The sequence below is a fragment of the Strigops habroptila genome, chromosome 4, assembly GCF_004027225.2.
Source record: "Strigops habroptila isolate Jane chromosome 4, bStrHab1.2.pri, whole genome shotgun sequence".
NCBI lineage: Eukaryota > Metazoa > Chordata > Aves > Psittaciformes > Psittacidae > Strigops > Strigops habroptila.
In genome coordinates this window covers 2533835-2545481 of record NC_046358.1, presented here as the reverse complement: position 1 = coordinate 2545481, position 11647 = coordinate 2533835, and the positions used below count along the sequence as shown (strand labels likewise).

The window sequence follows — 11647 nt, the reverse complement described above, 5'->3', positions numbered from 1 at the left end:
ATTATTGTAATTATTATTATTCCCAAAATCTTTTGATGTTTGTTGTTGACTTGTGAAGGAATTTGTTGAACAATGAGATGACTGAATGACTGGAGTATATGCAGGAAACTGAAAGCAACTGTATGCAAAGAGTTGTCAATGTGCAAACTAAATTAACTGGAGAGAATAATGTTTCCTTAATAACAGTACATAACAATGCTTTCAGTTAAAAATGAGACATAAATTTAGCATTTCAAAGATCAAGGACAACCTGAAGGTTTTGGGTAGTGACAAGATTGTTAAGAGAGACCTCATGGAGAGACTGGAACATTCTGCTCTTTTCCCTATGCTAGTGCACAAGTTGGCTCTATGCCTTGAAGGCAGAAATTACAGTTGAATGAGAGATGTTAGCAAATACATTTAATAGCAGCTTTTGGCTCTTCACACAGGCTCCTGTACAGGTTTACATTTTGGTGTTGGACGACATTATGAAGCTCCTCTCTATGGCAAATGCAGGATTTCCTAATGTTAATGACTGATTAAAGAATTACAGGATGCTGACAGTGCTTCAGTTTGCTATGACAGTCACTGGATATTTGCTGCAGAGGAGCTGCTCACAGACTTCCTCAGCTTTCTCTTCTGGTTAATCCCTAGTATTGACTCAGCAGTATGGATGTAAGTTAACAGCTTACCTTATCCAGTTCCTAATGCTCTATAGAGGTGCTCACTTAATAGTCCTTTCTGGTTTTTTGCCATCTCTAATAGATAATCCTCTGAAGTTTTTCTTTTTATGCATATTTGTATTCAGTGAAGTAGTCTACAGCTCTCATGAGTAATCAGACCTTCCAAAGGCAACTCACAAAGGGCAAGAAGGAACAGGGCTTTTATTCAAGGGTGTGTCGAAGTGTCTGTTGTGAACGTGGAAAGGGAGGGAGCTATGGAAGCGTGTGTTTGGGCAAGGGGAGCCAACCAGCCTAGAAGCACAGGGAGTGGCTTGGAGAGAACTTTATAACGGGCAGGCTGAGATGGTTCACTCTCTGCCCGGACACAGTGCTGCAAAGCTTAGAGCAGTGCATCTCAGCACCACCTGCACATCTACCAGGACAGATGGCTCCACAGACTGGCTCCGCTGGAAAGGAGACGCGACCCGTTTCAGCCTTTCTGCAGCTTTTCACTTGGGAAGAGATCAGAATCCACAATGGCCGTGGGCAAGGGCAGGAGCAATGGCTGGTGATTGATAGGAAAGTGTATGATGTTGGCAGGTTTTCCAAACGACACCCTGGAGGCAGCCGAGTTCTAAGCCACTATGCTGGGCAAGATGCTACGGTAAGGTCTAGGAGGGCAGAGGAGCAAGGCTGTGCCGTTGTCAGGGCAGGAGGGCATGATGGGATGCCAGTGGAGAGTGCTCATGCTAGTTGGCACTGTGCTTGGGGCATGGCTTTGCCTAAAGCCAGGATCCAGGATTTTTTTCCAAGTTCTCTTGACTATTGTAGAGCTCATAATTGTGTCTATATGGTGAGAATTGTGTGTATATGGTGAGAATTATCTTCCTCTGTGGATTACTTTGTATATGTCAACGATATGCATTGCAGAACATTATGCTGGTATCAAATGCTGAAGGATAGATGTGTTGCAGATGATAGTCCTTAAAGTTAATCTCTCATAAGATAGGAATCAGGGCTTAAGAGCAGGGAGGAGAAAGGACAGGTTGCAGGACTGAAAGGCTTATGTTCTGTGTTACAAACCTGCGGTACTGGTGTTGTGGATAGGAAATTCTGCTTGAAAGGTTCTGGCCCCTGTTTCTAAGGTGCAGTATCGATACTTACAGCTTGACTCAGTTCTAGAATTCCTGGCAAAAGGGAGCTACATAGAAAATATTTAAAATCCTAGAGAATAAGGGGGACAGAGAACATAAAGGAAAGATTTCCCCAGTCTTCTGGGTCTGAACTCATTTGTCACTGTGACAAAGGGCTGCAAGATATCTATAGAAAGCTCATCAGCCCAAAACGTCACCTTGCTCTGACTTCTTCTGGACTAACATACTCAAAGATAGACTGTCTCTAAACAAGAGACCCCAGAAGAATGTCAGACTGTAGAAATCCTCTGATCTCTTCCAGAGACTTAATCCCTACCAGACATGTGCAAAATTTGTTTGCGTCATGGTCACCCACATTGATTTTCAAAGCCAAAATCAGCCAGTATTTGGCTGCTCAGACACTGAGGATTCTGTTACATCTACTCTTTCTGGAGTATAATCAGTCTCTTTAACCTTCTTCTGGAAAATTTCACTGAGAACATGAGCTAAAGAAGAGGTTTTTTTTATCTGGAATTTCATTCTTTATTCCATAGTTCGTGTCTGATTTTGAAGATGGTATTTGAAATGGTTCTTGGACAGACCCATTTTTGTGTCACTGGTGTTACCCAATTCTCCAAAATATCAATCAGTCTGAAAACTTACAAGGAATGGTAAGAGATACCCACATAGTCCTGCTGTGTAGGGAGCTTCACTGTATATCTCCCATGGTCCTAATATAATAAGGATTTTATAAACATCATCCTAAGCACGGCAAAGGCACACCTTATTCACTGCCATGTTTTCCTCCTTCTGGGTCCCATCCATAGGGCAGGGCTGCTGGCTGGAGCCTTCTAGGGAAGGATTGTGCTGAAACAAGCAGATGAAAGAGCATGTTTTCCTCTGCAAAGGGTTTTTCATCAAACACTTTCATGTTTATTACCAGCCTCTCCCAGGTATTCTTATGAAATCTGGTTTCTTGAAACTTCTCCAGCTTCCTTTGGCCAAGCTCCAGTTGATGGCAAAGAACTACAGGAGCAATCAAAGAGACAAAAATGGACAAAGGAAACTGAATTGCACATTATATACCAAAGACCTGGAAAGAGGAGAGGCTCAGCATCTGGCGTTTAGTCCCATATCCTTTCTGAACCCTGTCCTTTGTGTCTTTCTCAGGATGCCTTTATAGCATTTCACAATGATAAGTCCCTGGTGGAAAGATACTTGAAATCACTGCTGATTGGGGAGCTGGCACCAGATCAACCCAGCTTTGAGTCTAATAAAAAAGTGAGTGTCCTGGAATCCAGCTGTGGGAATGGCTTGGGGTTTGGTATGGGAGGAGAAGCTAGCAGCATGCCTGACACTGTGCCGTAGGCATGGAAACTTGCAGTGTCCCAGAATCACTAAATCCACACCTGGGTGTGAGGAACAAACCCAAAGCCCCAAATTCTGCTCGGTTCTGCCGACTTCAATGTCTCAGTAACGAAGCTTGTGGGCAACTTGTTTTCCAGTGTCGAAGCAAATCCAAGATCTGTTTATTTGATGCTCATTTTTGCACAGAGAACCCTCTGAGAGAATATCTCCTCTCACTTCCATGTCTACTTTGGGATTCTTGGGTCCGCCGTGTTTCATTTTCAATGTAGACAGTGCATTAATACTCACTTTTCCCACAGAAAGCACTTTTAGAGGATTTTCGTGAGCTGCGCTGCTCAGTTGAGAAGATGGGACTTCTGAGGCCAAATTACAGCTTTTTCTTCCTGATTTTCCTTCACCTCCTGGTACTGGACGTTGCATCCTGGCTCGTGGTCTGGCACTTTGGAATATCCTTTGTGCCTTTCGTGCTTGGCATGGTATTCTTTACTGTTGCTCAGGTAAACTGCTGACACTCGTTCAACACTGGAGACCTGTTTGGTTCTCCCAGGCGGAGACAATAATGAATGTTGATATCACAGTTGTTGCTTTACTTCCTTGTCTTAGATCCTGTTCTCTGGCTGAAGACAACAAGCACGTTCTACGGCACAGTTTTTATTGCATCCGCAAATCTCATTTTGCTGACAAGCTGCTCGCCAGGGTTGGTGGGGTGGTGTGAAGTTGGCATTTCATAAGATGGGATGAGCTGATCTCATCACTTACCCCAAGCAAAAGGGGGACTATTTCATTCTCAACTCCACTGTTGAACGTCTGATAGCTCTGGTGCTCGTTGGGTCCTTTATGAGCCAGTTACATTCACTAGTCCTGAATAATAGAAGGGTATGATACATGTCAGGGTTGGTGGAGGGAAGGAGGGAATAGGACTTTGTGATCCATAGATGGAAGACACTGGAGAGTGAAGGGAGGTAGAAAGCAAGAGTTTCTTAGTGGCGCCGAAACCTTTGGTTTGCTCGGACATCTGTGGACAGGGTGTGAAGTAACTCGTGTTTTTTAAACAATCATCTGTTCTCTTTGCCCAGTATCTGTTAAGGCAGATACTCCTCAAAGAGCATTCTTGTATTTCCATAGGAATATGTAATGTAATCAAGTTGTGGATTTGGAAATTCTTACATTTTCTAGCTAATTGCTAGGAAATTATATATTTGCAATGGGGGCAAAAGACTTTCATGCTGTAACAAATTAATTACATTACAAATTAATTTTAATGGTACTTTGTTACTTTCCCTTCAGCTGCTACAATGAAATCAGTATCTTGTATCTGAAAAGTTGGACCAGATGATCTTTGAAGTCTCTTCAACCTGGTACTCTATGATTTCATAGCATTCTATGATACTGAGCAGCTTTAGGACAGTAGTCTGGAAGGAAGTTCTCAGCATCTAAGATAGCTGGTGAGGTTTCTTCCCCAAACCAGGAGGAAGATGCGCTCACACTCTGACATTACGGAGACTCCTGAGACAAATGAATGCAATGCTGCTGTGACTCTTCTTCCTCAGTGACTCTTTTGTCTTCCAGATCCAGATGGGCTGGTTCCAACATGATCTGGGGCACTGCTCTGTCCTCAGGAAGCCTAAATGGAATCGACTTCTGCATATTGTTGTGATGAATATTCTGAAGGTAGTTGCCTCATGGAGGGAATATCGTCTGGGGCTAATATGGACTAAAAAATGAATGGGAGTGTCCCTACATTCAGGCAATATGGCCTGTGAGGGAAGTGTAGTGCAGCCATCAATAAGAGGTGGATAAATAGTAGTTGTTGATATTGTTCTAGTTTGAATCCCTGGTCTTCATGTTTTCCTGCAGGGGTTACCAGCCAGCTGGTGGACTCACCTACACAACCAGCACCATGCCAAACCCAACTGCTTCCGCAAAGACCCTGACCTCAACATGCACCCTCTCCTCTTCAGCTTGGGAAAGACGCTCTCCGTGGAGGTGAGCATGGGCATGTTTGGAGAAACAAAGATTTTACTGACAGAAAGCTATACCCAGCCCAACCCGAGCAGCAATCTGGGCTTTCCGGGTAACTCCCCCCGGTTTCTATATTGGGCACCACATGCTTTGGTATGGAATAGCCCTTTGGCTAGTTTGGGTCAGGTGTCCTGTCTCCGCTCCCTCCCAGCTTCCCGTGCCCCTCCTCACTGGCAGAGCATGAGACTGAAAAGTCCTTGATCAGAGTAAACATTATTTAGCAAGAGCTAAAAACATCGGTGTGTTACCAGAGTTGTTCTCAGATTAACATAGCACTGTACCAGCAACTAGGAAGGAGAAAAATAGCTGTTATAGCTGAAGCCAGGACAGGCACCAGCTTCTGAGTAGCAACATCTTCAAATCAGTGCTTAAGTTCTCTGTGTTGCTAGAAGAGCAGGGTAAGCACCTTGCAGGCAGCGCAAAGAATGAGTCAGTCCACTTGCATTAGTGTTATATGTTGTTAGTGATCCTGTAGATAGTGAGTCAGATGTTCCCCCTGGATCCTTTTGACTGTGGGAACTGTTTGGCACCTAAATCCTTCAGGACCAATAGAGCTGCTATGCACAAAACACAAGCATAGGAAATGATTTCTTAATCATAAATTTTATGGCTTTCATAAAAATAAAAACCATGAACAGGCCCTCTCTGCATTCTTATGATTTCTGATATCATCAGGATAGGCAAAGTCTCTTTTGCTTCTTTTTTCCCTGGCAATTCTGTTTACCCATGGGATGATGAAATGGTCTCTTTGCTAAATAACCAGCCTCTCAAACTAACATCTTTTTCTCCTTTAGCTGGTGGTAAGAAAAGATCTTATAGCTCTCCAAGGCATGAGGAAAATTCCAGCTCCACTGTCTCCAAAAGACTCCTGTAAATAGAGTTTGCACAAAGTACTTATCCACTGTTAGCTGCAAGTGGGAAGGATTTTGTCTACGATCTTCTGAAAGAGCTCTCACGGTTATATATGCGCATAAGCAACTCGAGTGGCTGTGCTAGATTGGGTTGGATGGAAGTGACAATGTAGGAAATCAGTTCTCATGTCTTCCTGCTTTTTAAGAGAGAAGGATCAGGCACATTGTGGATGGGCAAAGTGGATTTCATTTAGCCCAGTTCATTTAGTCAGGTTGGTTTTGTCTCAGTTTTGATCCAGTGAAGACATCTTTGAAATGTTCATGGGGGTTTTTTTCTCACTAATAGGGAAGCTCTGAAATAGTTTGCTTTGCTTTCTTGTTATTTTGTCATTTGAAGAATTATAAGCACAAGATTGCAGATGATAAGAATCCTTTTGTGTAAATAGTGAAAAGATACACTGCGAAGAAAGGAACTTCTTGTGCTTTTTGTAAATATTTCATCTCTTTGCTGTTTTGTGTAGTTGAAAGCAAAGTATTCAAGGAACTAAAAAGGTCGATGTCTTTATAGAGTGCTGGCTGCCTTGACCTTGCAGAAATTATTGTACAGTCATTATAGGATAGCATCTAAATGCTTATGTCATTTCTGACCACTATCTCCTTTATTACTCCAAAATTTGGAATGTCTGCATCCTATCTCACCTGATACAGCAATTCAGATGTAGCTTTCACAGCAAACACATCCTGCATTCATCACCCTCCAAGATTCCTGTCTTAGTCTTCCTGTTACTAACCTGTTCCTCCCCGAGCACTGGTAGTCTCAGCAATCTGCGGTGAATACGTGGTTAGATGGGACTTTCATTACTAGCACTAGAAACTTCTACAAAATTAAAATAACCTGTGAGCATATTTTGTGATTTTTGAGCATTTTTGTATCCTGCCACGAGTTTTGGAGCCACCCTAAAAAATGGCTCTGTTCTGACATTGACATAAAGTTGATATCTAGATACAGAGGCTCAAATGAAATCTGCTTCTCTCTATTGCTTTGGAACTTCAGTACCTGCTTTTCAAGAGGAGGGGTTGAATTAGAAAGATTAAGAGATAGTTCTCGGTGCATTCATTAGACAGGACTAAGAAATACCTTATAAAGGATCTCAGGTCTCCAACTGGCCCATTGCAATGTCTTTTCATCTTTCAGCTTGGAAAAAAGAAGAAGAAGTTCATGCCTTACAATTATCAGCATAAGTATTTCATCTGTGAGTATCCCTACATACTTCCTTGCAGTGCTGTGGGAACTTCACCTAAATATCATGACTGCATCTCTTCCACAAAATAAAAGTTTTTAAGATATTCCCATTGAAGTCACAGCTTCAGGAAGCCTCCTTCACACCAAAGTAGTTTCACATGAGAAGGAATTGCCCCTTATGTCGCCGTTGGGATTATGTGGTGTTAGGTGCTATATAGGGGTGAATCAAGTGTAAGGATGAAAGGGATGGGAAAGAAATAAAGACTGGTGACATGAAAAGAGGAATAGAATATGCTGACATGTGAAAGTTGGTGTAAATGGAAGACAGCATTTTTATTTCCACTGGAAAGACAGTCTTCTTACAGAAGAATATTCTGTAAGATTTATGATGCAGTGAATTGATAAATGTCTCTCTGTTTTTTTCATTCTTTCCTTCAGTATTGGCCCCACTTGCACTTGTACCCTTCTTCCAGCTGTCTATATTCTACTTTGCAATCAAGAGGAAAAAGTGGTTGGTAAGCACTGCTTACACTGTCTATACAGACCATTCAAAAACTGTCTCCACTCTGTGGCTATGTTAACCTTCCCTTCAAGTGATTGAGGGTTTAAGCCAGAAAAGGCTGATTCTAGGCTTGCTGCAGCAGGAATGCAGTCAATGGGTCTGGGAAGAATTTTCTAGAAGGTTTTTAGCCTTTTAGCAGCTGAGTTAAAGTTAACAGAAAACTATCAGACCTAATCCCAAAACAGGGCTGTTTGTTTGCAGGCCGTTAGTTACTGAAGGTAAAGTGGGTGCTGTGGAATATTTCAGGGAAACACTCAATGTGGGGCAGAATGATGGTGTGGAGCCTCCTCTTGATAAATAAGAGATCAATAACTAAAAACATTTTTAATGCTGGAGTTCAAGTAAAAGGAGGAGGAGGGAGTGGAGGAGGTTCATCAATGAAGCCTTATTTTCATCTTGTTTTGTTTCATTGTACAGGACCTCTTCTTGATTGTGTCTTTCAACATCCGAGTCTGCCTTATGTATATTCCTTTAATGGGATTTAACAACTTCATGGTCTACTACTGGCTGTCCAGGTAACACACAGCATAATAGTTAGTCAGCCAAGAAGAAACAGTGTAATTCAGGGGAGGGGTGATGGCTGCTCAGCAACATCTGCAACTACAAATTGAGTGGTTCTCAGAAAAAAATCCAAAATGTAGGAGGCAAAGGCATGACATAGAAAATCCTGAATTACGTAAAAGTGCTCTTTCACTAAAGATGAGATTCAGGAAGGTGCTTTAATGGTAAATTTGGATGGGATTAGAGATATGAGAAGTGTTTCTGTGTTTATCTGTGCAGGTACCTGGAGAGTACCTGGTTTATTTGGGTGTCCCAGATGAATCACATTCCCATGCACATTGATTATGATAAGAACAAAGACTGGGTATCTACTCAGGTAAGAATCTCTTTTTTCTGGAGGAATGGGTCTGCAGTTCTGAATTGTAGGACAATGTTGTTATTCTGTTATCCGTAATGCTGTATTAATGAGGTTTGTCCTTGCTTTTTATTAAATAGGCATTTCTGTAGTAGTCAAAACATTTAAAACTTTAGTTGGAAAAAAGGACATCTAGAGTAAAAAAAAATCCTACTTTTTCACTGAACTGCTTTTATGTGTTTTTCACAATGCTTTTCCCTCCTTATTATGAAAAAGCACTGATGATATAACAGCCAATCTCCTTTTTAGACCAACTAAAGAGAAGCAAAATGGGACTGGATACTTTTAGTTTTTACCCTACACATTACAGGTTTACTGCAGATGAGATAAACTGACAATATTTGTCTGATTAAAATTAGTACAAAAATGCAACTTTACTCACGGCTCTGCTGTCTCCAGCAGTATAATCCCACATAGTGGTTTTAAGCATTTTTGCTTACGGTAAGGAGAAAAAACAAAGGAGCTTGGTATTCTTCTGACTACATCTGGATGTCTGCATGTGAACACCTACTATATTCATTGGAGAGAAAGAACCATTTAAACACCATGATTCACCTTACTCTAAAACAGACATCTGAAGCAGGTCAGAGGAATGGCAGCATAAAAATTTCTGGTTTTCTCCACTGACTGTAAGGTGATGAGCTCAGATGCAGATTTCAGACCAAAGGTGCCCAAATCAGGTGAGATGAAGCCTGTACACGAACCTTTGCCCTCATACTTTTGCATTTGGCTCCACTCGTATTAGTTGGAGGAGACTAGAAGATTGGGTTTTGTTAGCTTACTGGGCATCTTTTCTTTCTGTCCAAGCTGAAGATGTGAGAACCTCTTAAAAGCATCACAGTTGGGGTTGTGTGCATGCCAGTGAAGTCGTTCTTTCTGAACAAAGAGCTATTTAAATTGACCTATATCCTAACAACCCGTTTAGACTTTGTTAAATTCTTCAGGGCAATCATGGCTATAATCCCTGAATCTAACTTGCCACTTATGGTAGAGAGGGGTGGATAATGGTTGCTGGGGTTCAGTTATCAGACTTGCAGAAAAATTTAATCTAAATCATGTATTTCTTTGGTGTCTTTTGCTCCCAGCTCCATGCAACATGCAACGTGAACCAATCTTTGTTCAATGACTGGTTCACTGGGCACCTGAACTTCCAAATTGAACACCAGTAAGTACGATTATGGGGAGAAGAGTGGGAATGATATGGGCACTTAAGAGACAGAAAGACCATGTCATCTCACATTAAACCATCTCAGGACACCCTTTGCTCTCCTTCCGGGGGAGGGCAGGGAAATACTTCGGACAGAGGGACCAGAGAGTGGTGCAAGTCGAGTCTTACAATAATTCCCTCTCTTTCAATTCTGCAGCCTTTTCCCCACAATGCCTCGACACAACTACTGCAAAGTAGCTCCGCTGGTGAGAGCCCTTTGTGATAAGCATGGCATTGAGTATAAAAGCAAGAGTTTACTGACAGCATTTTCGGATATTTTGCAGTAAGTATCACTTAACAAGATAGTTTTGCACTCTAATTGCGTGCAAGCAAGGGACATAGGCAACCATTTCAAATCTGTATCAACGGGGAGATCAAACCTGGAGTTTATTTCGGTTTTTCTAAAGGCACTTTCATTTTCAGAAATTTCCAAAGTTTCAAAGATTTGTTTTCTCTTATTAAATCCTCTCAACTCATTCCCTCTACACAGACTTTGCAATGAGATGTCCATCCAGCTTTTAATCCATTTTTTCCATTTACTTCATTTTAATGCTAAATTGCTTCCCATGAAGTTGAATATTGCCTCCCCATAAGTGATGTTTTACTTTCTGTTCCTGCAGTTCACTGAAGGATTCTGGGGAGCACTGGCTTGAAGCTTATCTGCATGGATAGAAACTGGCAACTCTCAAAGGGAACCTCTTCACCAGGCAACTGCTGCAAAGAGTCTGCACAGACCAGCAGTGTTTGTGTGTGTGTTCTGGCATAGAAACTTGGGAGCTGGGCAAAGCTAATTTCAGTAAGAATGGGTGGGAAAGTGGCTTCAGGAGACATTTTTTTCTTGTTCTCAACCATGGACCTCTCTTTTTCCTGCTCTCAATCTCAGACCTTAGAGCCATGATGAACTGTGCCTTTAAACTGGGAAGAAGTAGCTCTGGAATCGGCTTGGTCAGTTTACTTCATTGGAGCTGTCGGGTCATTGCTTGTGGAAGTGTTTGAACAACAAAAAAGAGTTTGAAAAAGTGAACAAGACCATCTACAACCTGTTGAGAAAATTAGATATATTATGCACTATAGACAACAGCAGCTGCCTTCTATCAAGCCCAATGCACAAAGCAGGAGGAATTTGGACTTCTTATTTTTGCCCTTGTTTTTTAAGAACACCTCCATTTATCCTTTCTATTTATATTGGTTTGTGTGTAGGTGCAGGTACTTATAACACTGTTCTGGTTATTTCCTAATAACAGCTCACAGATGTCCTTGAAAAGCATCCTGATTTTAAAAGTAGTTACTAAAAAAGTGCTTTGAATGCAATTTGAAAATCCCTTCTAACCTGTACCTGGAACAATTCTGTGTTCCCAAATCCAAAGGTGGTTGGAATGGTGATAGCCACTGTTATGTGCTACAGCACTAACATTTTATGAGTGTTTGAGTGATAGTACTGTCTTAAGATGAATGCATGGATTTCACTGCATGCTGTATTTGGGAATACACAAAGACATTCCCAAATGGAAGTCTTGGTGAAGGTACTATAACTAGTAAGGATTCCTACCTTTTTTACTTGGTGAGACTCAAAAGCTGTGCTATTAGATCCTGAGTCCCACTGGAATCCTCTAAATACAAGACTGTACAAGAACAAAATGGTTCTTTCTGGTGTCAGTCTCACAAACCAAACTGATTATTTGTTGCATTTACATGTCATTCTAC

At 41.6% G+C, this 11647-nt stretch overlaps 1 protein-coding gene across 1 annotated transcript; it reads left to right on the top strand.

The window, feature by feature from the left end:
• Positions 1 to 1028: 1028 nt before the first annotated feature.
• Positions 1029 to 10829, top strand: LOC115606143 (acyl-CoA (8-3)-desaturase-like). Its single transcript, XM_030481526.1, has 12 exons — positions 1029 to 1305; positions 2945 to 3055; positions 3442 to 3639; positions 4712 to 4813; positions 5000 to 5128; positions 7211 to 7268; positions 7697 to 7773; positions 8238 to 8335; positions 8601 to 8697; positions 9822 to 9901; positions 10101 to 10226; positions 10564 to 10829. The coding sequence occupies exons 1-12, from the start codon at positions 1087 to 1089 to the stop codon at positions 10613 to 10615; spliced, it is 1347 nt and encodes a 448-aa protein (XP_030337386.1). The 5' UTR covers positions 1029 to 1086; the 3' UTR covers positions 10616 to 10829.
• Positions 10830 to 11647: the final 818 nt, after the last annotated feature.

Bases quoted from the DNA above. Each gene is read 5' to 3' on its own strand.
- LOC115606143 (XM_030481526.1), top strand. From the start codon at position 1,087: ATGGCTCCACAGACTGGCTCCGCTGGAAAGGAGACGCGACCCGTTTCA. The intron at 7,269-7,696 runs GTGAGTATCCCT...TCTTTCCTTCAG, and splicing joins TCAGCATAAGTATTTCATCT to TATTGGCCCCACTTGCACTT. The intron at 10,227-10,563 runs GTAAGTATCACT...CTGTTCCTGCAG, and splicing joins GCATTTTCGGATATTTTGCA to TTCACTGAAGGATTCTGGGG.